The sequence below is a fragment of the Sceloporus undulatus genome, chromosome 1 (genome assembly GCF_019175285.1).
Source record: "Sceloporus undulatus isolate JIND9_A2432 ecotype Alabama chromosome 1, SceUnd_v1.1, whole genome shotgun sequence".
NCBI classification, from domain to species: Eukaryota; Metazoa; Chordata; class Lepidosauria; order Squamata; family Phrynosomatidae; genus Sceloporus; species Sceloporus undulatus.
The window spans coordinates 133,348,893-133,376,517 of NC_056522.1; the positions used below are offsets into that span (position 1 = coordinate 133,348,893).

The 27,625-nt window shown below is 39.3% G+C and overlaps 1 protein-coding gene and 1 long non-coding RNA gene across 8 annotated transcripts in view; one reads left to right on the plus strand and one right to left on the minus strand.

The window, feature by feature from the left end:
- The window catches only part of KHDRBS2 (KH RNA binding domain containing, signal transduction associated 2), a 506,442-nt gene that overhangs the window by 315,073 nt on the left and 163,744 nt on the right, over positions 1-27,625 (plus strand). For all 7 annotated transcript variants that reach the window (XM_042445276.1, XM_042445272.1, XM_042445275.1 and 4 more), the window contains exons 5-6: positions 1,799-1,926; positions 10,167-10,362. In XM_042445276.1, coding sequence (XP_042301210.1) covers positions 1,799-1,926; positions 10,167-10,362 — 324 coding nt within the window. The remainder of the gene's footprint in view (positions 1-1,798; positions 1,927-10,166; positions 10,363-27,625) is intronic.
- Positions 1,806-26,292, minus strand: LOC121919067. Its single transcript, XR_006101389.1, has 3 exons — positions 26,018-26,292; positions 2,505-2,641; positions 1,806-1,941 (listed from the first exon to the last, which is right to left on the minus strand). It is a non-coding gene; the product is annotated as an uncharacterized LOC121919067 (long non-coding RNA).

A 27,625-nucleotide genomic window follows, 5' to 3' on the forward strand; every position in this document is an offset into this window, starting at 1 on the left:
GTTATATATAGTTGGTGTTTCCGATGTTTGACAGTCATAACATTTGTATTGATGTTGCTGTATTGGATTCTCATACTGATATCATTGTTAAAAAAAAAAAGCAACCCCGGAATTCTATACCCACTTAAATAGATGCATGCACCACTGAACACAGTGTGACTTTTGAATATAGACATGAACAGGACTCCGTTGCAAGTTGTTGAGGTTTATGCAAATTTCCCTCTACCTCTTTTTCAACATAAAGTGTTATTCATGCTTATACAGTGTGCTCGCGCTGTATGCAGGTGCACTGTACATGTATTCAAACTTACACTGAAGCTGTGTGACAATAAAAGATATGGCACGTGCACCATACAGCACTGCAAGCATGCACCCCCATTGTTTTCAATGGGATGCAAGCATACATGGAATTCCCCCTATGTGGGGGAATCTGGAATAGATCCCCGTGTAAGGGAAGGGCCCACTGTATACCATTCCCTAGGTATATAACATAGGAGCATAGGAACATAATGGGCATGGGAGGAGAGTAAGATCTGAATTTAGGATGGAGTAGAAGGTGGTGGGACTGATTAGCTATGATCGACTGAAATTGGTACTGGGGTTGAGAAAACAGCGGTGTAAGTGTAAGATAAGTAACCCTACAGGCACCTGTAGGACAGGACTAATAGGGAAATGTGTTGACTTAGGCCCTGTCTGCATGGGCCAAACAAAATGTCCTCCTCACATCCTCTCAACGGGAAGTCCAGCTCACACAGAGTCCAATCCCCACTTCTAGTGCAAACAGTTTGGATGACATCCAGCCAATTCAGCACCAAACTTGGGGTATAACAGTAGTTTTCAAAAACTCATTATTTGCTCCAGATCTTCCCTGAAGATTCGGACCCCTCTTTTGCAACACCAGCTGGCTGTTGGCATATGTATCCCACTATGCTGCACAATACAACTACAGTGGCATCACGTCACTTGCTGTGAGGTCAGAATGAGGCATCCACCTATGTGATTGATGCTGAGCACCTCATTCTTACCTCAAAAAGGAACTTGATGTGGTGGCAATGCCACCAGGTGGCACAGGGCAACAATGCACATGCAAACAGCCAGCTGGCATTGCAACCAAAGGTTCCAGGTCATGCGGAGGTTGGAGCTGCTCTTGGAGTATTCTGGCCCATGCAGACCCCACCTGAGTTGGACCCAGATCTTGCTTTTTAAAAAAGAAAAACAATGGTACAAAGGAGCCCCAGGTGGATTCTGAATAGCTAGAATCTAGGTACAACCTGGCCAACTAGGCAATATGAAATCCATTTTCTTCCTTCCCTCCTTCTAGAAGTAATTGATTCAACAAAATATTGATTTTTCACATCCAGATATAAAAGTGTAGGTCCCTTTGCAAACAAGATGTGAAGACTGAAGGTAGAACAAGAGGACTTAATTCCAGCCCTGTATCCATGCATTCTTTGCTTTCCTGGATAACTATTTGCACAGTTTACACATTTTACATACATGAGTACAGGCTAATGACAGTTTATGAAAACCTAAGCATACTGGCAAGAAAGTTTTACTGAATTCAGCCGGCTTTATTTATATTTAAACAAGCTGGCTTCATGGTGTAGCCAGTAAATGTCATTTTAGAGTTACAAAATATTTGCTTTTAACCTTAACAAGCAAAAGCCCTCCTAAGCAGAAGATTAATTTATGTCTTTTTGAAAATATGCAAATTATTTTGAAATTTCAAAAATGAGAGAGAAATAAAGGAGATCCAAGTTGTGTAGATGACAGGTGTTCTTCTGTTTCCTTTTCCTAGGACTATAACGATGAAATCCGTCAAGAGCAACTGAGAGAATTGTCATATTTAAATGGTTCAGAGGATTCGGCTCGTGGAAGAGGCATTCGCGGAAGAGGGATCAGGGTCCCCCCTGCAGCACCTTCAAGGTCAGTTGGTTTGTCCTTTTTTTAAAAAAAAAAAACAAGAAACATAAAATAGCTGTATAAAAGCTACACTCCTAGGTACTAGCAATGTGATTTAAATGCACAGATGGTTCACAATTCAGAAAAGTGGGTGGGATGTGGAAATTTTGTTTATACTGTATATTTGTTCCTACCTGTTCATTGAACAGCAACTGTGATGTAGCTATTGGGAAGTTAAAATATAGCTTATTAAATGCACAAACCATCGGTGGCCATAACTAGCCATGAGATGAATGAACAAATAGAGATGGCTTTTCAGTGCTTTTGGCGACATTTAATATAATTAGGGTCTTATGTAAACAAATGTAAACACTTCCACCTGAATCCATATACTGTCATCTGTGTTGATTGGCCTTAATTCTCCTAGAAATTTTGAAATTCTAAAGTAATTTTTTTTTAAAAAAACCTTTATTTGATTTGTTAATAATGAGTGAGGTCAAAACTCTAATTCAGTTGTATTAGGTTTAGTAGGATTTAAAAAAAAAAAAAAAAAGCATTGCCTTAACCATTAATCATTATTTTAAAGAAACAAGAAGTCATACCAGAATTCCTCTCCTATGCAAAATCTTTCCAGTCTGCAAATTGGAGCTCCTGTTCCATGCAAAACTTTGCCCATTGCACAAGAAAGTTCCAGAATCTTGTAAACTCTTCCAGGACTATAAAGGAAAAAGCTCATTTCCTATAATCAAACAGGGATAAGGTAGAAGGATAACAAAATGAGAAGACAAAAATCTCCATTTGTTGCACACAAAAATTAATGAATAAGAATCTTGTTATTTTTTTAAAGTGCAATGTTTCCTGTTATTATCATTTTTAAAATCCAGTAAATTAACATTACTCTTAACATGTTTGAAACTCTGGAACTTTTCCATTTAATATTCATAGGTCTAAACATTTCCAGTATCTACGTGTGCACAAATTCAATCCTGAAATATGTTATCCTAGGTGTTTGGCTTTATTTTTTAGAATAATAAGGAACCTTGTTTAGACCAAGCACAACTATTATGTTATAGCTGAATATCATTGCACAAAATAACCGTTTTAACTTACGTTAAGCACATTTAAGTACAACAGAACAGGGCTAAGGACACTAGGGTCCTTTATATAGCATTAGATTCTGATTCGTTTGAGCCTCAAAAAGCATGGTCATGGCACGACTGGAGTGGTAGTCGAATAATAATCCAGAGGTGCTAAACATCCCCACCCCTGCCACCCAAGAATGTAATTATTTGCATATGCACTGTAACATGCAGTGATCAGTCTCAATGAATTTACAAAGGCACAGTGATTGGTAGATTGAGGTCCAAAACACACTGCAGAAATAATCATAAATAAATAAATAATAAAACTTTTATTTCTACCCCGCTTTTTGTTAAAACAATCAAAACAGCCTTACAATGTTAAAAGAATACAACAACATGTTGTTAAATGGTCGAGTAATTTATTCTGGGAAGACCTGCCGAAAGAGATCTGTCTTAACAGCTTTCTTGAAGCTATCTAGATTGGTAATTTGAAGGGTCTCATCTGGCAGGCCATTTCACAGGCTGGGAACAGTTGCAGAAAAGGTCTTCTGGGAGGTTGCAGTCAATTTGGTCTTTATAGGCTGCAAAATTCCTCCCAGAGGACCTGAGAGCACAGACAGATTGTATAGAAGTAGGTGATCCCTTAGATAAGTTGGGCCCAAGGCATGTAGGGCCTTAAAGGTAATAACCAACACCTTGTACTGTGCCCTAAAATTAATAGGCAGCCAGTGGAGTGACTTTAGTATTGGTGTTATATGATCATTCCTGGGTGTACCGGTAATCAACCTGGCTGCCATATTCTGTACCAGTTGCAGTTTCCAGACTCGGCACAAGGGTAGCCCCATGTAGAGCACATTGCAAAAATCAAGTTTTGAGGTTACCAGTGCATGTACTACAGTTTCAAGGTCCCCTAGTTCCAGGAAAGTTCGCAGCTGGCGTATCAGCCAAAGCTGATAATAGGCTCTTGACCATTGCATTCACCTGATTTCTCATGTGAAGTGACAGATCAAGAAGCACAGTTTGATACCTCTTTATCTGCCCTGACTCAATGCTAGGGAACCCTGGGGATTGTAGTTTATTGTGGCATTAGAGCTCTCTGATGGAAAAGGCTGAAAAAACTAGTTTCCAGAATTCCCTAGCATTGAACAGGGCAGTTAAAGCAGTTTCAAGCTGGTTTATTTCTGCAGTGTGTAGTATCTGAGCTATTTCTCTTAGGAAGTTATAGAATCTGTCATATATGTTGATAGGGAATCATCCTGATTGTTGTTTCACAGTAGCATCAGTTTACTTTTTTAAATGTCTGTCAGCATACAATGTATATTGTTCTATCTTTATGAGGGATTTTGGGTGCACCTACCAATCTGGCCCAATGTAGCACACCTAAATTTCATGCTTTGGAAATGCTGTTTGCTTATACAGATCAGGCTAAATCAAATTTAATCACACCAAAAGTACTGTATATTCCAGCGTACAAGACGAATTTTTGACCCTCTAAAATTGAGTCAAAAGTCGGGGGCCGTCTTGTACGCTGGGGGCGCGCGCTCAGCTGCCGGCTTCTCAGGCCTCCAGAGTCCTGGGGAGCCAGAAGCCTTGTGCCGGCTTCTAAGGGGCCTTTGGAGGCCCGTTAGAAGCCAGCGCGTGCGCTCTGGGGCCGCCAGCTTCTCAGGCCTCCAGAGGCCTGGGGAGCCGGCAGCCTCGCACCGGCTTCTAAGGGGCCTCTGAGGCCTCTTAGAAGCCGGCACGCACACTCTTTGGGCCACCGGCTTCTCAGGGCTCCGGAGGCCTGGGGAGCTGGCAGCCCTGTGCCGGCTTCAACAGGGCCTCCGGAGGCCCCTTAGAAGCTGGCTTGCGCATGCACGGCCGGCTGCTGGCTTCTAAGGAATAGGGGTAGCTTTATATGGTGAGTATATCCTAAACTCTATTTTTTTATAATAAAAGTTGGGGGTCGTCTTATACGCCCGGTCGTCTCATACGCTGGAAAATACGGTACAATCATTAAATCCACTGGGCTTGTTAACACTTAAGTTCCATTGATTCAGTGCATCTACTTTTGTTGGGATCAACAACTTGATTTAACTCAGTAACTCCAAAATAAGTAACCATAAATCGCTTAATCTCAATGTTCAGGGTTCAGTTTATGCAATTTGCTAATACGTATAAACCCATAGTTATGTGTAATGTCCAGTGCAGGGACACGGTGAATGCCCAGGTAGTGAGGACATCAAGTATGACCATGGTCTTCACATACATGTAAGTCAGTTTATAGGGACTATTAGATTCAGCCTTTTATTATTTCAAGTGAGAGCCTGGCAAGTTACTTCTAAGAAAATGAATATAGTGATATCTATAATCAAGGAGTGAGAAAACAATGATCTGAATTCAGAACATTATCCTAGCTAACACTGTTCAGTTGAAAATGGCCTGAGCATATCATCCTATTGATTCCCCTTAGCTATAACTTTCCAAACTCGGCAGTAATTCTCTTACTCAGACCAGGAAACCTCAACTGAAACTTTGCAGGGTTATTTTACTTACCATATTGTTTCTGTAGTATTTTTTTTTAAAAAAAAAATTGCAGTTGTTGCCATGTTTGGGCAGAATTCATCTTTTCCTTCTACTGCCAACATTTTTCTCCAGTTTAACTAGCTGTTATAACTTTGTAATATTCCCTCCTTGTCCAGTATATGTATAAACTAAAGTCAAATTATCTTCCACTCTTTGCTATGTTGCAAAAAATACTGGAATCTTTGAACCTAAAGTAAAATGAATTATTCAGTTTTATTATGTTTTGAATCAATTTCCTAGTGAACAACCCACTTTCTAGTTGACTCTATACACCCCTCATCTCTGTATTTGAAAAGGTACTAAATTATGCTTAATGAAGATGTGAAAAACACTTGTATTTCATCCTTGACTTGAATGCAGAGGGGATCCTTGTCACTTATGGAAAGAATGAAATTAATTTCAATAAAGTATTTTTCTTAGTAAAACACACACACACACATGCATATGCACAAATGACATTTATTATTTATTGAACCTTTAGTATTCACTTTAAAGTCACAAAGCTGAAAATACAGTCTAACTAATACTTCACAGATACTGACTTTCCTGAAAAGGTAAAGAGAACCAAAAATCATAAAGACTGGTTTTTAATAAAAGAGTGCTCAGTTGAGGTTAAATCAATATGCAGGAAATCCAAGGGAACTCAGAACACTATAGATGGACATGTTTTAAGTATGACAAAGGTTACATCAAAATCATAACAACAGTATTAGGAATATTATTTCAATGATCAAGAGTTGTTTTCAACAAGAAATTGTTTATTATATTACCTGGTGTCTTGCATGTGCCTGATTCCAAAGGCTACCTTTGCAATAAACCCCCAAAAGGTATATTAGGCTGCATATAGTGACTCGCCCAAGATCTTCCAGTGAGCTCTGCAATGGAATCTGGATCTCCAACACCAATTTGATGAAATCAGTGAAAGCTCCTGAGTTCTGTATAAAGTTGTATTGGTATTTTCTCTCTCTCCAGTATTGAGAGAAATTATTCTTTCTGCTTTTTTTGTAATGCTCATACTGCAATTTAATATGTTTATTATTTATTTGGTTTATACTAGAAAATAATGATCATCTTCCAGCTGACTGAAAAACCTGCAAGAATAGCTTCCAAACTAAAAATGTAGAAATCAATTTTTTTAAAAAAAAAATGTGACTAAAGCAGATACAATATTTAATAGCAGCACAAAAGTAGACAGAACAACTGGATAATGTTTGAAATGCATTATCTCATCAGAATGTTATTGTTTGTATTGGTTTTTTTAAAAATAGCCTATGGCTAGATGCTCTCAGAGGGATGTACAATTAACAACAACAAAAATCATTACAAGTCCAGCAATAAAAGAGTTTGAAACAAATAGAACAGCAATTAAAATCAGCAGATACTAAAAGAGCCAATATAAAAAACATTGCGAAGACAAAAAGGCTAAAAAAAATGCAGTGTAGCAGCAAAAGTACAACAGATGGGAAAATCTGCCCTTTTCAGTGTTTCCCACATTCAAATTCTTTACATTTGAAGTTAATCATGGCTATATGAAGGAATTTCAGAATTTGGTTAATTCTTCAAAAGCAAACTGAATCAAAATCCCCTGATCCTGATACAGCTATTCCCAGCATGGAGAGGACAATGTTGTCCTTTGCTCCTATAGAAATGTTAAAATGAATAGGCTCTGAGGGAAAATACCAAAGAGGTGGCAATTCTAATTCAATACCAAGATGGCTGCATACACAAGAATTCCATCCTAGACATTTGAGTTTAAAACTTCTAAGCACTCTAAAGTATCCAGCCTGGTCTGTCTGAGACCTCTGGTGCCTCACCAAACTACAAATCCCAAGATTCTGTAGGATAGAGTCATGGCTGTTAAAGAGTTGTCAAACAGCTTCAGTTCTGCAGTGTGGATATACCCTGAGTTCTTTATTCCATGTGCATTTTAAAAACAAACAAAGAAAAAAACTCAAACTCTTTCTGTCTCAAATATGAAGAAATTTCTGAACTTGAGAAAAGTCTTACCAGGAGAAGTTAACTGAAAGGAATTTTTCACCCAACCATTAAGATGAATAAAAAGACTTAGACAGTGAAATATTTTTAAAATAATAATTGTAAGCCACTCTGATAGCCTTTAGGGCTGAAGGGCGGGATATAAATACCATAAATAATAATAATAACTTGCATTTTAACTAGTGCCCTGGAACCAACTGACATCCTGTGCAAATACAAGAGAATTGGCATTGTATGTCTTGAGAAGCCAAAACTGCATTGGCCACTGCATTTTGCACCAACTGGAGATTCCAAGCAGGCCCAATGTAGAGTACATTGCAGCAATCAAATCTACATGCAAGCAGCATGTGAATGAAACTGCAAGATCTATGCAGTTCAAGAAATTACACAGCTGGCAACAAGCTGAGCAAAAGAAATTACATAAAGGTTTCTGAGGTTGGATGGAGGGCCTTGCCTAGAGTTTCCAAGCCTTCAAACCTTATCTGAAGCCTCAGGCTGTGGAGCGCTGCCTGATCTTCTGTATGAACTGCTAAAACTCCAAGTGGTGAGGTTCCAATGGTGATGCAACATCAGAGAGATGCTATAGCGCAAGCAAGAGAAAGCTCCAACATGTCAGCCTCTGGCTCAAGACAGGAAGCAAGAAAAGGGATAAATGGCAAATGGGGAGATGGAGAAGAGGAGAAAAGAGTAAGCACAGCCAGACCTCTTGGTGAACTCTAGTGGCCACCATTTTTCCAAGAAGGAACACAGGGCCCTTGGGGTCTTTGAAGATCATCCACCCATCAGGCTTTGCATTAGCCAGGCCTTTAAATCTGTAGTGGGCAACTCTGGCAGGTCCATGTCCCAAATCTCTCAGGGCTACACCCCAAAATCAGAAATAGGCCAGAATGCCACTTCTGATTCTCGAAAGTCATTACTTTTTCTGCTAACCAGTGCAGGGACCATTTGCAAACTGTTTAAAAGGTAAGTTGTTACACCTGGAGGCTTCCAGGAGCAGCAATTCTCCTTATATTTTGGGCAGAAGAAGATTGATTTAGGGATTCTGGTAGGGCTTAGTGCCATAAAAACATCATTGGATGTTATATGCATCCCTACTTTAAACTGTAAGTCCTGCAGCAAGCTGACCCTCTACAAAGCCTGGCCTGTGGGTAGGTGACAAAGAATCTCTGAGGGCTCTGTGTTTCTCTGTTCTTCTCTTGTGAATTTGGTAGAATACAAAGCTTAGAGGGAGATCTGGGCTGTGTTTGTTGGGTTTCTTTCCTCTTGCCCTGAGCCGGGGCAAAGGAGCTGATGGCAAAGGAGCACACAGGAGGCTCTTCTTGCTACTGCTGCCACCTCTTCCCCTTTCTCTATGCATAATCCCAGCATTAATGATACCAGTTTTTTCCCTTTTGCCTTCAGCCATCCACTAGTCTTGGCGCCTTGGCTAGGGCTGACCCCACTTGCTAGGGCCCTATGACTAGACAGGACTACCACTACCATTTCAATAAGATAAAAAGTAATTACACTGTAGAACTGATGCAATTTGACACCACTTTAATTGTCATGGCCCAATGCCATGGGATTGTGGGACTTGTAGCTTTGTGAGATATTTACCTTTCTCTGTCAGAGAGCCCTGGTAATCATAACAAGGTACAAATCCCAGGATTCCATAGCATTGAGTCATGACAATTAAAGTGGTCTCAAACTGCATTAATTCTGCAGTGTGGCAACAGCTCTGCAGTGTGTCAAAAACAGCCAGAATGGAAGTTCTATTATGTTCTGCTATGTGTGAAAGGCTATCAGGCCATCTGAAAGACCGTATTTCACCATACGAACCTGCAAGAATTCTAACATCATCAGAAGACACTTTCTCTCCATCCCGCCATCATCACAGTCTCACTTGGTGAAGACAAGACAGACAGGCTTCCTAGTAGCTGTTCCCACCCTCTGGAATGCCTTTCCATGGGAGGCTAGACTGGCACTCTTCCCACTTTCCTTTCACCTGCAGGCAAAGACATTTTTTATCAAGCAGGCTTTAAATAGACAATCATATCAGGGAGGCTTTTAAACATGGTGTGTGCTCTAGTTATGTTTTTCAACTTTTGCATTTTTAATGTAATTTTATATTTTTTAACCAGATCAGTAGTTCTCAAACCTTGGTCTTAGAGGTATCTTGAACTACCCAGAAGTCTAAGCCAGCTTAGTCAACAGTCAGGAATTCTGGGAGCTGAAGTGAAAAATGTCTAGAACATCAAAGTTTGGGGATAATAATAATAATAATAATAATAATAATAATAATAATAATTAAAGTATTTATTGATATCCCACTTCTTCCCTTCTGGGGATCGAGGCGGGTAACAACAGAGGTTAATACTATACAAAATAATCAAAACAAACCCCTGAATCCCCCCAACCCTCACCCACCCACCCTGAATAAAATTACCACAATAAAACCATATCACTGAACTAGATTATTTTAATTGTTTTTAATTTTTGTTGTAAAATTTTAAAACAATTTTATCTGTGTGTGGCCTCAGTTCCCTTTCTGAGAGAAAGATGGCATAGAAATGGGAAAAAATAACATTGATCTGTCTTTAGAGTTTCCCTTCGCAGTAATGCAAATGTCCTGTTCCTTCTCAGGGGACGTGGGAATGCAATTCCTCCTCCACCCCCTGGACGAGGAGCTCAAGCACCAAGAGGAACTCCTGTGACACGTGGAGTACTCCCAGTCCCTCCGGTAGCCAGGGGCGTTCCAACCCCTCGAACAAGAGGAGTACCAGCAGTGCCCGGTTACAGACCACCCCCTCCTCCAGCACATGAACCTTATGAAGAATATGTAAGTACTTTTTCCTTAACAACAACAACAATAATAAAGTATTTGGTGTTTGCCATCTTTGGTATCATTGCAAGTGCTAATTCACAGGTTCATTGAACATTGGGTACCCAACCAACATTAATTATGTTGGCACTGCTTGCACTCTATATGGTTTGTGGTATGAGTAAAGTGTTAGATTTTGCACTGAGTCACCATCAAAAATGGCATCATGGCACCAAGACCTCTACAAAAGCAGACGTAACATGATGATGCCCATTTGAGATGATTCTTGGGATTGTCTGCTGCATTATGTATTTAAGCCCAGAAAAATGGAAGTTGAAATAATGAACTAACCACTGGGTCTTGTGTTATTGTGGGTATATTGCATTGTCTTTATTTTTCTGTTATTGCATTTCAACATGGGGTGGTACACGAATGGAAAAGCATATACCAGTTTTTATATAGCATGCTCTGTCTGTTTCTTCTGATATTGTTTCATATCAAGGCTTAGTCTGGTATAATCAAATAACGATTAACGATATCAACTTTCAAAATTCACTTTCAGCAGCAAATAAGACTTGTCTTCCATTATCACTTGGCATTTATGATATTTCTGTTAGTTTTCTTATTAAATACTTCCCAAAATTGAAAATTCCTAAATACAAGAGGGCATTAACTCTTCCAAGTTTTAATATGGTATCTATAGCTCTCTAGAATGGGAGGTTTAGAGAGATAATCTATTCAAACATACAGTGTCCTTGTACTTCAGAAGAAATTGAAACAATGTCATGTTTTCCTTTTCTGTAAATATGACAGTCATCCCTCCCAATTTGTGGGGGATCTGTTCCAGACTACCACTACCCCACAAATCAGAAAACCTACAAATATCCAAGCCCTATTGGATATAATAGCTGTACACTCCCGCATGCAGCCATATGGGCATACCACAGCTGTGCACACCATTTTGTCCCTCCTGGCTTCCTGTCTGCAGAAATTCAAGACCACAGACAGGAATTCTGCAAACAAGGAGGGATGACTGTATTGAGATATTCATAATAAGCCCATTCATCCACTAATTACTTTGTATCCAGGAAGATCACCCAAATATTACAGCCTAAATTCCACTGCTAGTCCTGTCTAGGGACCTTATCGCACATGAGCGAAACGTCATCCAAATGTTGCAGAAACGTTGTGGAAGCACCAGGGATGTGACCATCCATGGAACTTCTAAAGTGGAATTGAGGCTTCCTGCTATGTTCTGGTCATGGAATCGTTCATAGGGAAGCCAGGAGGAGCCATTTTCTGAATAACTGCCCGGATTGTGGTTTACAGGAAGGTGGAGTATTGATTTATTATTATTATTATTATTATTATTATTATTAACAGGATATCCCATTATTCAGGAAATGGCTCCTCCTGGTTTCCCCGCAAATGATTCCATGATGGGAGCATAGCGGGAAGCCTCAATTACACTTTAGAAGGTTCTAGGGCAGATTAATTGAATCAATGGGATTTACAGAGGTTTTGATTTACCCATTCATCATTTGATTCAATTGGTCTACTCTGGTTGAGAGTAACAACTGATTTAGACTTTAATCTCTTTTTTTCAGTATGATATGAAGCAGAGTAGCATAGCTACCACAACCAATTTTTTGCTGTGGGCAGTGAGAAAACAGCCTCAAGTTTTGTCCAACTAGGATAATTTTGAGGATTTCTATATTGACATGTTTATGAATTTTATTTAACTAAACTTTGCTTATGTTATATATTTTTCATAAGTTGACAGGATCAACACTTTTATTATCTTATAACAAAATTTATCTAGTGTAATGATATACATAGATTGGGTTGTCTCATTTCTTCTAAAAACACAATTAACAATAAAGGAGTTCTTTCATATTGCTGATCTAACATGACAAATGCTCTTTAGTTAGCTGGTCTCATCTTAAATGAATCATGTACTTTGATAAGTTTTCAAGGACTATTTATGCATATGCCTTTTTATTAAATGTTACTAATTCTGCAGGGCCTGTAAGATAGTTTTTGAATAGAGAATAATACTATTGCAAAAAAAAAAAAAATCAATACTTTTAATAATATTTTTAATTAAAATTTAAATACTTCCATAGGAGAGAAGTGCCACATAAATATAAAGTGTGAGGAAGAAGGCATGTACAGTGGTACCCCGGGATACGAATTGATCGCGTTACGAAATTTCCGGGATACGAAAAAAATAGATAGGAAAAAACTGTTCCGGGATACGATGTTTTTTTTGGGTTACGAATTTTTTTTCGGCGCGAAATTCAAACCGCAAAGCGCGGCTAGCGGCTTTCCAGCGCTAGCCGCTAGCCTTTTCGGGTTGCGAAATTACTCGGGTTACGAACGGAGCGGCGGAACGAATTAATTTCGTAACCCGAGGGACTACTGTATATGATCTGTGCACTGTTGTTGTTTTTTTTAAAAACCCATAGTGATTTTTTGTTGTTGTTCGGCTTGATACAGTCTTTATGAACTGTAGCAGGGAGCTGACTGTCCTAAGAGTCTAACCGATGATGTGTCATATCATCTGGAATATGTCCAGTTCTGAACACCACAGTTCAAGAAGCATATTGATAAGCTGGAGTGTGTCCAAAAGAAGATAACCAAAATGGTGAAAGTTCTAGAAACCATGCCCTATGAAGAGGAGCTTAGGGAGCTGGACATGTTTACCCTGGAGAGGAGAAGGGTAAGGGGGTCATACGATAGACATCTTTAAATATTGAAAATGGAGCAAGCTGGTTTTCTGCTGCTCCGGATGCTAGATTCCACCATCAGGAGGAAGAGCTGTTCTACAGTGGAATACACTGCATTGGAGTTGGTGGAGTCTCCTTCTTTGGCGTTTTTTAAACAAAGGCTGAATGGTCATCTGTTGGGAATGCATTGATTGTGTATTTCTGCATGGCAGGGGGTTGGACTGGATGGCCCTTGGGGTCTCTTCCAACACTGTGATTCCATGAGAGGTAGCTAATATTTTGGGGGTTGAAGAGATCTTACATTCTAGCTAGGGAATTCTTGGAGTTATAAGAAACGGGAAAGTGCAACATTCCCATGCTCTCTCTAAACCAGTATTGCTGAGTCAGTCAGATTTTGAAAGAAATTTCTAAGGAAAATCTGCATGGTGGTGGTGGTTTCTGAAGGTGTTCGTGTGTTTTGCCTCAGAATAGTTCCCAAGTCTATATATTTGCATTCAGTCTAGCCACACTGGAACTTTTCAAGCTTCCTAAATTTCAATGGGAAATAAATTAAGGACATGCTTAACTTTTCAGCTGAAACAAATATTATTTAGCATTGTTTAAATCCTCTTTCATGTCTCAACTTGCATAGACACATTGTTAGTTGCTGAATGGCAACACAATACTTATATAAATTACAGTTGTTCAATTGATATGCTGTAGCTAGGATTAGCAATTGGAGCTGGGCCTTATGTGTTTAATTCTGAATGGATGACACCCTATTATTTGTAAAGTTAAAGATATGCCATTCATTCAAAGAGGACTTGCTTCCATGTGATTTATACATGTCAAAAGCAATGCATGAAGACTCTGCTACATCCAATTTTGGCTAAGGCAGATTATTCTCCACACCAGCCAGAAATGAATATGGACTGACATTGTTTTGTAAACAGAAATCCATAAATATCAGAAATTCTGGTACATATCAGAAATTCTGGTACATTCTGTGGAGCAAGAAAATATGCATGTATACATCTGAAAACTTCACATAGAAAAACGCATACCTTTCCAAAACACATCCAAATGCTTATTTAGTCAGGAAACGTCAGGAATAAACTCTTCTAGAACATGACCACATAGCCCGAAAAACACACACAAAAAAACTATGGATGCCAGTCATGAAAGCCTTTGACTTCACAATCCCCAATATGTTCAGTTAGGCTGATTCACATCTAAGTGTGTACAAATTTGTGTACAAAACCATATTAGTTTTGCTCTGTTACTGTGGCAATGCTAGATGCTTGATTATGCATCAGAAATGTATTTATTCCATATTGTCTCACAAAAGACATAATACGAGATGTCTTGATGCTGAAACAGCCATGCAGATTTATATTATGAGGAAGAAATTTGCCTTCAAAAGCAAAAGCTGCTAGGCACAGTTCATGAACCCATAAAATGTGATGAAATAATGACTTGTAAACTGGACTCATAGTTTAATTGTCTGTTCATAAATAACCTCTCTGCTCCTCTGCTATTCATTTCTTTGACCGATATAGTAACAACGACCTATATAAGATACAGAGAATAAGAATTCTTGAAGAAGATTAATATATGAAGTTAGCTGATCTATAATTCTTGGATTAATATACAGAATGGAACTCAGCTCTATGCTAGGTTTCACATTTTTCTGAATGTTACAGCATAGTCTTTGGAGGTTAAATATATCAAACCAGACATTGTAAATCTAAGTTTTGGGGAAATGTGCATTTAAATAAATATTATGAGAGAAAATAGAAATGTAAACATTATAAAAATAAATATTTTGCAAAGAAGAAAACACTGCAGATTACTGCCCAGTGTGAGATGGTGATAACTGATTTCACACTGAAGGTGAAGGGGGCCACAACCTTACTCATAGATACTATGTGGTGACATTGGAGATAGAGGAGCACTCTATCTAATTATGGATGGGAGGATATTACAGCTGACAAATTACAGTAGATTACAGTATGGCAGGGGTAGGCAACCCTTTTGAGCCAGGGGCCGGATTGCTGTCCCTCAGACAACTGGGGGGCCGAAGCCAAAAAATAAATAATTTTTTAAAAATTAAATAAATAAATAAACCGGGACAAATGTAGGACAAAATTTTCAAATGGAGGGCACTTTTTAAATAAAAAATGGAGGACATGCGAAAAAAATTGCTGATTTTTTAAAAAATGTTAAGATAAATGCATGTTTCTGAGGCTTCTATAGACAATTGCCCCACCATGCCCCTCGTGTGAGACGCCAAAGGTCCCAGCGGCAATCGACGGCAGGACCAGGCTGGGGCCGGTCCCAAGGCCTCGCCGGGCCGCATCCGGCCCACGGGCCGCAGGTTGCCTACCCCTGATCTAGCCAGAGAATATGCAGACACACAAGCAAGGCTTGTGATGGGCAATAGGACCCATGTCAACAAACAAGTGCTGGGAGCACACGTCTTTCCTTGGACCATTTCCTTGGCCCAAGTGAGCAAGCAGTAGCACTGCTGATTAGCTGATTCAAAAGTGGAAATGGATTGAGTGTTGCTGTAATTTCTATGGGTATTGGTTTGGCCCAGTGGGTAGGGAAACCCTATGGAGGGGTCTGTATTTGCGGGTTGAGATCAGGAGGAGAGGGAGAGCTGAAGCTGCAATTGCCAGGGCTTTCACCTTGAATAAAGTAGTGAGCTCTTCAGTTGTGTACATAGGAGAGGGGGGGAAAGCTAAATTCTTTGTAGAGTAACTTCTATACTGGATTTTGCTCTCTTTTTACTTTGCATTTAGGGTTTTAAGATTTGTATCCAAATGTTGTAGTACAATTCAGCTGGAGAAGAGTCCTGCAATTAAATCATGCAATGGCATCTCATTGGATACTTGGAACTTTGGGGATGGTCCATATGTGTCAGACTTAATGTATAAATGGCTGTATGTGTTGTTAAAATATATAATGGGACTTAAATTGTGGTTTTGTTTGAAATATTCAATTATAGTTAGCTGCACAGAATCCAGAGAGTTGTACACTGACTTCTCATTTCAAGTTGTTTGACCTGGAATATGCATCTGAATAATGCAAAAATTATCATAATTGTTTTTAACAGATGGAGAATAATTGTATTTAATGAGAGAAAATGCCACTTCTTTTGCAATGGAATTCTAAATTTCCAGGTTTTTGTTGTTGTGTGCCTTCACGTCTCTCCAATTTATAGCAATCCTAAAGCAAACTTGTCATGGTATTTTCTGGGGCTGAGAGTGTGTGACTCATCCAACCTCACCTAGTGGGTTTCTAAGGCCAAGTGAAGAATCAAACCCTGGTCTCCAGAGTCATGTCCAATGCTTAAACCACTTAGATCATGCTGGCTCTCCAAATTTTAACGTAGTTTTATTTCATGGGGTAGAGGTTTGCTCCGCTAAGTGGTGGAAGAAGGATATTGCATAATTCAAATGCTAGATCACATTTTCCCGCCTGTTGATGTCTCATCCTTTGTTATAGGTGTCTGGGGAATGACAAGATGGATGAGAGGCCAGTAGCTTGTCATTTTTATTTTGCTAACTTTTGTGAAATGTGAAACTAAACTGTCAAGTTCAAAAATATAATTATAATAGTAAGACAGTAGTTACTGGGTGGGGACTTAGAGCTATAACTGTAACAATTTACTTTTTAAAAGTAACTTTTCAAGCTCTACTTTTTTCTCCTTAAAGTAGGGTCATCTTACCAGGGCTGAAGCTTGAGGACTGAAAGAGATTTTAAGCAGGGAGGTTGTTTCAAATATTTCCTATACCTTGAAGAAAAATATGGTTCTTAGCTTCTGGAAACAGCAGAAACCCCTGAAAAATCTGTTTATGAAAGGCCAATATAGGAGAAGTGTCAACAGCATCAAGAATGATTCTGCTTTCAAATTTGTCTCAGCACCTTCTGAAATGATTCCCCAATTCCCTTCCAGATTTCATAAAGCTAGTGAAAACTTTTCTCTGCTTCATTCATTCTACCAGACATTTTGTCCCATTCCTGCAAATCAAATGAGTCATCTTCTCATGGTCCATCAATTGTGCCAAAATAGCTACCAGAATCAGTCCTCAGCACTATGATCTAATGAAGTGTCATTTCCTCCCATTTACATTCCAGAAGTTCAACATGCAATATTTTAGGTTTCAAAGATTTCTACTTCATTTTTAAATAAAAGCTCCTACTTCCACTTTGAGTATAACTGTAAAGTCTCTAACATATTCATAATCTGTGCAGAAACACTGAAATGTGACAAAATGTCTTCTGCTGTAGTGCTCATCATTGTCCATGAATTCATTGGATAAGTACAGTTCCAACTCGCCTAGAGTATTGAAAAATAAAAATAGCCAATGGAGCCTAAACAGTTGGATGTGACATTAGCTTTCATGTTCAATCATTTGTTCTCCACTCTAAAAAACAGCATAGAGAACCAAAGTTATACAGTTGGCCCTCTGTATTCACAGATTCTGCATCCACTGATTTAACTACCCATGGCTAGAAAATATGATTAAAAATAATAAATTCCAAAAGACTAAACCTTGATTTTGCTATTTTATATAAGGGACACCATTTTCCTACCCCATTTATATAATGGAACTTGAGCATCTACAGATTTTGATATCCATGGGGGTCCGGGAGCCAAACCTCAGAGAATACTATGCACTGTAGTCTTAAATGTAGAATTATCACATTTTGTTTCTTGTTATGTTGTGCTATGTTTTAAAAGATCTTTCCAGGTTATAGTCCATTACACTACTGATACATTAGATGGTGTCAAGGGACACAGGCAAACAGCTATGCATGGGTTAGGTTATACAGGCTGGGGAGGCGAGGTGAAATATTTACAATTAAATTACTTGATTGTAAAGTTTATTTGTAGCATGGTTCTGTTTTATCAAGGGGCAGATCTTTCCTTTCACCTACAGATCAAGGGCAGGAATCATGCGACCCTCCCTCTATTTTCAGATTGCAATCTCCATAATTTATCATCATTGCCTGTGCTGCCAGGGTTGGTGGGAGTTGCAGCCACAGATGCTGATGAAATGTCAGGAATAAGCTCTTCCAGAACACAGCCACATAGCCTGAAAAATGGACAAAAAACCTGTGGATGCTGGCCGTGAAAGCCTTCAACTTCACACCTCTTGAGTATTCCTTGTTTTAGAAAACCCTATGAAATCCATGGGATTGCCATAAATTGACCGGTGACTTGAAGGCACATACATATGGACTTGATTGGTATTTTATGCACTGGTGCTAATTTTCCCAAGTTGATGAGGAAAAATGGAGCTAGAACAATTAGATCTTAAATCAGCCTTCTGAGTAAAGAGAGGAAACCAATCTTTTTCAACAGATTTGTTGATGCAGTGTCAAACTGGTCACCTAATTAAAAACGTATGTATGTTCTCCAATATATTTACAGTATACATTATACACAGTATACATTATGTACAGTATACAATACAGTATATTGTCTCAAAATAAATGTAGTTGTCTGGGCATGATCAGATACTCAAGTCACTCTAGCTCAGTGGTCCTCAACCTTTCTAATGCCACGACACTTTAATACAGTTCCTCATGTTGTGGTGAACCCCAGCCATAAAATTGCAGTGTATCGGTTCCTAAGACCATCAGAAATATGTGTTTTCCTATGGTCTTAGGCGACCCATGTGAAAGAGTCATTTGACTCCCAAAGGGTCGTGACCCACAGGTTGAGAACTGCTGCTCTAGCTTAAAATGTGGGTTTTTAAAAAGATGCAATTAAAGGGTGGCTCAGCAGCATGCTCATTCTGAAAACTTCTTGTCTAATTTCACCACATAATCATTGGAAATCTTGCAGTCCCTCTAGAGTAGACAAATTCTCTGCTGAATGGGGGGGGGGGATCCCGAGCTAGGGCATCCCCAAAATATAGCTGTCCTACTTCTGCTCTAAGATCCATAAAGCAGAGCAGATATCCACACATGATATCTTTCAAATGCTAAAATAGCCAAGAATTCAAAGGCATAGTTATGTTATTCTGGCATATCAATATGCAAAGGGATCTTGTAGCATCTTTGAGACTAACAGTGTGAAAGAATTTATAGCATAAACTTTCTTAGATTTGGTCGTGCATCTGAGAAAGCTACAACTTATTTCACAGTTAGTCTCAAAAGTGCTACAGGATCTCTTTGTATTGAATAGCCAAGTAATAGTATAGTAGAGGGGTGGGAATCATGTGGACCCCTCAGATGTTGTTGTACTGCAATTCCCAGCAGCCCTAGGTAACACAACCAATTCTGAGGAATGCTGAGTGTTGCAGTCCAGCATCATCTGGAGGTTCTTATGATTCCTTCCATTGATGTTCAAGCTCTAATGTATTCTATATATAAATCTTATGGATGTAAACTCTTGGATAATCAAACCTAATACACCTAACTGAGTAGAAAGGTAGCATTTCCTGACAGCCATTTTGTAAATGTCTGCCAAAACATTTATTTTATTTTATTTTATTTTAAAAATCTGCTTTGTCTACCAGGTTATCTGAATTTGTCTCTTAGTCAACATTGCACAGCACTGTATACTATTACATTTCCCCATCTGGTGGATTACATATTATATGTCTATACTTCACTGAGTCAGAGAAAGATCCAAATAATTAAATATTATAGGAAAGCATAATTAATAGCATTGAAAATATTGAAAGCAATCTTATAATCCTATCAGTTCATTTGTCAAGCAGAGCAAGCATTTCATTGAAATTTATTTTTTTATTATTATAATAATCCATAGTTCTTTTGCCATTGTATTCAGTGTAACTATAAACAGTGAACAAGTGGTGGAAAAACTACAGGGAACAGTGATAATTGGAGCAACCTAGCATTCCAGACAGTGGAACTTGCCAGGATGAATAACATATTGATTTAAATTGATGGATTAGTTTTTATGCCTTAAGGCACATAGATAAAAGGGGAAATGATATTGCACTAATATTTGCAGTGTCTTGAAAACTCAGATTGTATTTTTCATCTTAATGACAATAAACAGTAGATTGATTATATGTTATTATGAAGACTATATTGGGAGGGGGTATTAGATGGATGTGGTGTATAATAATACAGGAGAAGGAATCAAAGCAGGAGAGAGAGTATTTCCTTCTAGTTCAGCACATTGAATAAAATAATGCTATTCATTTGTAGTTAGGAAAGAGGAGATCCCTCAAATAAATATACCAAAGCAACAGTCGTTTTTTAAAAAAATCAGAAAAAGGGATTCACACTGTTTTATACTTTTGTGACCTTGTTGATCTTAAGCAGTTAGAAAAGATGGGCATGATCCATTGGGAACTTCTGGTGTGCAAGTTCTGTCAAAATGGAGCATTCATAGTCACATTTCATGAGCTCTTACTTTATTCCATCATACATTTTCCTAGGGAATCTGAGCTGGAGAGATTTGTGGTGGATTTTGCCCTTCTTCTTTTTTAAAAAAAAAACCTCACAAAAAGAAAATCACAGTTACTCTGATTGACTTAAGTCAAAGGTAGGCAACTGCCATGAGTTGGCGGGGGGGGGGGATTGTCCTGCTGCAAGAGCTTGGAGGCCATCCCTCAATGCACTCCTCAATGGTCAGAAGGTTTCATAGATAATAGAATTGCAATGCTTTACATCTTACAAGTATAACCCTTGTTGGCAAAAATGGGTAAAGACCAAGAATCAAGCATCTACTAGGTTAAAAGAACCCACACTGAATCCATACCTGCTTTGGGCTACAAGTGTTGGAAATTATTTCGGATTATCTTTGCCCTTGTCAAATTTTGTACTGCCATTGTAGCTTTATCCATGGGAAATTTGGATGTAGTATTGCTCAGTTTCCTCTTCACTCACTCCTAGCTCAGCCCCAGCTATAGGAGATTAAGATGAGGCATGGGCTTTTGTATGGACCAGTGATGTGTAATGGTTTGAGCATTGTTGGAGACCAGGTTTGGATTCTCAGTTCAGCCATGAAGCCCATTGGGTGATCTTGGGTGAGTTGCATTTTTGCAGCCTCAGGGGAAAGCAATGGCAAACCTCCTCTGAACAAATTATGTCAAGTAAACCCCAGGACAGGGTAGCCTTAGGGTCCCCATAAATCAGAAACTACTTGAAGGCACAAACCAACAACAACCATGCCTATTTTGCCAACAGAAATGCCCTTTTGTCAAGGGAAATGCCCTTCTGCGAACAGAATCACATTCTGCTGGCTAATCTCAGAGACTTCCAGACAGAGCAGTCTGCTGGTGGAAGAATCCAAGAAGGCAGGACAAATGAGGAGCCTAGTTGTGTTCAATGAAAACCTCCTCCAGCCCAGTAATATAACCAAAGTGCTGGTACAGAGTTAGGCCAGGAGGAAAGTATCTCTACATCTTTTCCAACACTCCTCATTTGGGAGGTGTTTTTCACTCAACACAGTTTGAGCTACCCAAGTGTTCACTCAATAGGTTTTTGACCATCTTATCCATTTAAAATTGTGCTCTTAACTAGCAGAGCAATTCTGCCAACAGATTGCTCTGTTGCTAGAGCTCTGAGATCAGCTGGCAGAAAAGAGTTTTCTCACAGCTAGTAGAAGAGGCTTGTGTCTAATCCTAACCCCCTACAGTTGGCACATCTTTAAGTTAGGATTGCACTGCTGCACTGGAGTTTATCACACGGGAGGAATTTCTCTTAATTTCAAATGAAAAGAAATGGGGCTAGAACGCATTCACATGAATTTGCTAGTTCAGCGAATTTACGTGAATTCAAACTGGCTTCCCATTGCCCAAAAATAGCTTGCCATTGCCCGAAATTGCGTGTGGTAGTCTAACACACAATAACGTGAAACCCCATGATTGCGTTCGGACCGACTTCCCATTGCCCGAAATTGCCTGTGGTAGTCTATCACACAATAACATGATTGCGTTCGAATTGCCATTGGCTTATACTTCCAGTTTCCCTTGTCTGATAATGTCTACTGTCATGAACTGTCGTTTTAAAACACCAGCCGTTTAGTTCAAGTAGACTTTGCTCAGCACAACATGCCCTCTAAACTATGAAGAAGTAGAGAATTTTGTTTTATATTTTCTTGTGAGTTACTATGAGTCCCACAGTGGGAGAAAGGCAGGAGATAAACTAAAGAAATAAATGCCTCCCTTTTAACTCTTTTACCTCACTTCTTTTACTCTGCAGCAAGTGCAGGGGCCAGAGTGGAGATTCAAACTGAACCATCCATACCTGCCATTGATATTGCAAACCAGGGATCCATTAATAGAACTGGATCATAACCAGTTCTAAAGCAAAAGGAGAAGGTTAACATGGCCTATTCCTCCATGCTTGGGTGCTGATCCAGATTAGAGATGCTAGACTCACTCTAGAGTAATACAGAAAATAAAAAGATCTATCCTCGAGCTATATCTTTCAAGGACTATTGATTTGTCCCTCATTTTGGTTATGAAAATGTGAATCAAAGAAAGTCTTGTGTAGTAAACATGAATACATTTTTTGGTTAGTATAAGTGAATGAGGCTTACTATTGGGTATCTGGTTATGGGATTTCAGTGCATGAAATCTCATACAAAATGAGAGGGAGTCACTACCTTAGTTTGATCCTAGAGAACCGGTTAAGAGAGTGAATGGCCTTTGGGTTACACTCTTAGAATATCTAGTGTAAGTGTTTAAAAGGAAAGGGAAAAAATTAAGTATGGCACACTGTCCTTGTATGCATGGCTTCTGCACTGGAGACTATTTAGCATGTAATGCATCACAAAATGTGCATTACTTTTTAAGACTTTTTGTTAGGTCAAGTTTGTAGTTTGATACTGAATCTCTAAGGACTTCTGTAAAAGAGAGGAGTGATATAATTTTGCAAAGCGAGCACCACTCTTGACTGAAATACTAGCTGATATGTTTCAGCTTTAAAGGGTTTCTATTCATTGCCAGACGGAGTTGAAAAGAAGCGCTGACACAGCCTAAAGTGTAATGTTGCTATGTCTGATGCTAATACAACCACAGCCTAATAAATATTCATATCAATATATAGTAATCTAAGTGAAGAGTAACTGGCAGGGGACTATTTGGCCTTCGCTTGGCCCTTTAATATTCATATTGCCTATTTCTTTTTGCAGACATACTTTTTATAAAATCCAAAACTTTTGCACTGTATCACACACACACACACACACACACACACACACACCATTCACTCCTTTTCTCCCTTCTCCCAAAGCCTTACTCTGGCCTTGCTCACAGTTCATTCAACTTGAATCCTGTTTTCCATTCCTGCCAACTAGTTCTGTGACTTCACTTAATCCAGTTGCTAAGTGAAATATGATGGGCCTCCTACTTGAGAGCCAAATTCCTCTTCCCCTTGTTTCTACATAACCAATTGATGCTTTCTTTAGGGACTTTATTCAGAAGCCTTTCACACTATTCTCTCACTTTCTATGTCTCTCTGTGTGTGTCTTGTGATGTACTTGGAGGGGGTGTCCATCTCATTGCCCTCTTTCTCATGTTTCCATACAATACAAGAGTGTTGACAAGTTGATAACCTTCTTACACATGCCATTGCCTCCTTGAATTGGAACACAGCCTTTTTTTCAGAGATAGTATTCTCTGAATACTTCTCTGATTAGAATACCTCTAATCCTATTCCTCACCTCTAATCCTGGGAGCAGCTTTCTATTACCCACCAGAATGCTGGAGCAAACATGATGATGGTGACCTATGATACATACCTTGCTTTATAACCAGAGTTCATTAAAATTTCAGTTTGCCCATTAAAATCATCCTGTTCTTAGGACCACCAGCTATAGCACATAAGATCAAGTTCTGACTCTCCCATATTTCTCTTGATATCATGTTGGATGAGGTGCAGATTTGGGGTCCCTCCCTCTCCCCCAAATTTGGGGCATTTTAATTGTGCTGTCACCCTCGCTCCGATTAGTTTTGATGGTTTGAAACAAATTATTTTAATTTGAAGCCGCACATGTCTCTTTAATTGCAAGGTGGACACGTGGCACAGGCTCAGTGCTAAATTGGGCATAGCAGCAGGTGGATGATAATATGAAATGCGATTTTTCAAATAGCAATGCTCAGTTTCAGCTGACAGGGGCCCTATGTAAGGCGATGTCTTGCTAAATGATTAATGAGCTCCCTTCCTAATGGTGATGTGGGAGTGTGAAATATTACCAGCCTCTTCCGAACCTACCTGCCTTAGTATCTAATATTATTCAATAATGCAGAATAGTAATATCATTATATTTAAATGTGAATAATTGGATCAAGTTGGAAGAGAGGAAATTTGGGCAAAGTGTTATGACAGCTCATCGAGTGAAATATATTCCAAATGAATACTCCTTTCACATAGAGCATGATTGGCTTCATCAGATTTTAGGGGGGGGGGAATAGAAGGAACATGCAAAAGAAAAAGAAAAATCCTAGCCTAACTCATAGTTACTGCAGAAGCACTACCAGACATGAAGTGACGTTCTCCTCATCCCATTGCAACGGTCTGACTTTTATTCTCCTTAAAAAAACAAAAAAAGATGGTAGCTCTACTTGGCTCAATTTCAACAGAAAGGGAGAAGCTGGACTCTGCTCAGGATGGGGGCGCAAGCAGGCAAAGCAGGTTAGTGTTAGTTAGCTGGCTCTTACTTGAAAGAAGGTTTGAGAAGGTCCATTTTCATTTATTTCCACCCTCTTGTGTGCATTACAAGAGTGACAGCAAGCTCTGTCAACCAGAGGGCCCACGGTTGGGTCGTGCAGCTCACTGAGCTAACTGAAACTATTGCTCTGAGGAAAAATGGTTTAAATTAAAATGGTATCTGGCTGCAGCCTCAGCTGTTGGTACAAGTGCAGGAGTTTGCATTCAAATCATAGTTTGCTGTTGTTGCACCCGAATGAGTGTTTCTTGAGGGTCTTCAGTTGCGTCGGTAGTGCCTCAGATCGTCTCCAAGCTGTCTGTAGCTAGCGGTGCCATTGTGCTTATATGTTTCAGAGAAAATGTTGTTAAAGAGATAGACCAAGAGCACAAAGGGATCTTTTTTCTTTTTCAAAAATCCTTGACTGTGTTATTCACATTAACACATTACATCATTCTTGGTAGTGCTCTAGAACTCATCTCAGATAAACAGCTCCGTGTGACTCTGAAGTGTGCTCATTCATAATAGATTCCATTTTCTTATCTTTTATCAGAGCTGCAAATGTAATTTAGCTCTTTGGATTGCAGTAGCAATGATGTGAAAATTGACCTTATTCTAAAGCAGAGCACCTTAGATTTGACCCGATCTCCACTATGAGACTTTGAGCAATCACTGAAACAGTGAAAACTAGGATAATGGCCCTGAGGCATTCAGCTAGAGAATTGGAAAGGAACAACTCTTCACACAGAACTTGTGTCAAGTGAAGAAACGGTGGCAGTTCAGCTTTTTCATCAATGACTGCAGCTTGCTCAGGGTTATTTTCTGTGACACCTTATTATCCCTTAATTGATATGAATGTTCAGCAAGCCTTTGTGACTGGTATTTAGCACATGCAGCAAGAGAAATCTGCATGGACAGCTTGCTTTCTAAGCATGCCAAATGGATGTGAATGTGCACGTAGGTGACACCTGTATCTGTATTGCTACTTGTGAAGAATGGTGTCTACGTGTGAATTTCTATGTTTTCCGTTGCCGCAAGAATACACATTATCATGCTACTAGTCATAGGCATTGTGGTTTGAGGGAAAGATGGATGGACAGAAACATGGCCTTGAATGCAACAGGTAAGGCTACATCACCAAACAACTTTGAAATTCCTTCTGGAATTAATTCTAGGCAGTCTACGCTCTTGACACATGCTGGCTATCAACACTCCCAACTAGAGACAAATCGGTTAAATCCGCTCTACATTTTCTCATTTCCCCAATTCTGAGTCTGCTTTCTACAATTTCCTTTTGAATCTGCATGTACTTACTTACTTTTGGATGCGCAGAGGAATTAGATTTATGCCCCCACTGAATAAATGAGTTGGACGATTATTGAAAGGTTGTTGGCTATATTAGCTCTTCCAGGAGACCTTGAAAGGTGATGCCCCACATTCCCCTCAAAAGATATCATTCTCCCCATGCCCCCCAAAGGGGATAGGGGGGAATTTGGCTATGTTTTTAGCCCACCAGCAGCCACTTTAGGCTCAGAAGAGGTTTATTTTATAACAGGGGGATATTAGAAGTCACTTCCTGTTTACTTCTTTTTAAAAAAGATTTCTCCTGGGCCTAAAAAAGTGCACCATGCCTCCTAGAGGGCATTTGGGGACAAACAAATATTGACTGCTAGTGGCTATAAAAATGTTCCAAAATGGAACATTTTGCCCATCTTGTATTAAAGTGTGTTTGTGTGCATTTTAGAAATACAAAGGGCTTTGCACTTTTTTCAAAAGAGTGCATGTTGCCAACTGTTCTTTCAAAGAATACATAGTAAGCCCATAACTGTGCAGATTTCTGACCTCACATTGCTTCTAGATCTAGGTTCATGGAGATAAGGAATCATGAAATGCCTTTCCCTTGGAGGCCCGATTGGTGCCAAGTCTGGTTTCATTTATGCACCAAGAAAAAAAACTGGCATTGGGCCTCAGTGATTTATCTCAAAATGCTAATGCATATGCTTTTAATGCACATTATTTTAGTCTTTTAAACCTCTTTCAACTTGTTAATCATATTTAATATGTTTTTAGCTTATTTAAATTCTTTGTATTGTTTTTAATTGTTTTAACATGTTTGCATTGATTTAAAGGGTATGCCACCCTGTTATCATTTGATAAAGGGCAGGAGAGAGAAAAATAATAAACAAATCTACCAAAGGCATGCTGGCCCCTGCCAATCATCTAACTAAGAACCTTATCGCACACACAATTTTCAACGTTCTGGGGACTAGAGGAGGATGCTCGTGTGCGTGCGCTTCCGGCAGAAAATGGAGTTTATCACACACGAAGACGTCCTCCAAGAGGCCCCGTTCCATCCCCTGGTGCGCACCTGTTCGCGTCCAGTCCTGACAGGTGCCATTTTTTGCTGACGGAAGGTAATCCGTCAGGCAAAAATCACACCCGTCAAGACTGGACGCGAATGGGTGCACGCCGGGGGACGGAACGGGGCCTCTTGGAGGACGTCTTCATGTGCGATAAACTCCGTTTTCTGCCGGACGTGCACACACACGAGTGTCCTCCTCCAATCCCCAGAATGTTGAAAATTGTGTGTGCGATAAGGTCCCTTATGTTAATTTATCCATATATGGCTAGAGGATCTAATGGAAATTGTAGGAGTCAGAAACAAACATGGTTCATTCTTTCTTATGTGTTCAGTGATGCAAAATGTTTGTGTGAACTGTACCCTAATTTTAATAATATCTAAGCAAAAGTGTAGTTGTTTGTTGTACTGGACTATAACTCTGGAGATCAGGGTTTCCCTCTCAGCCATGGAAACCCACTGGGTGATCTTGAAGGAGTGACACACTCTCAGCCCCAAAAACCTCATGAAAGGATTGCTTTAGGGTTAGTATAAATTGAAAACTACTTGAAAGCACACAAAAACAAA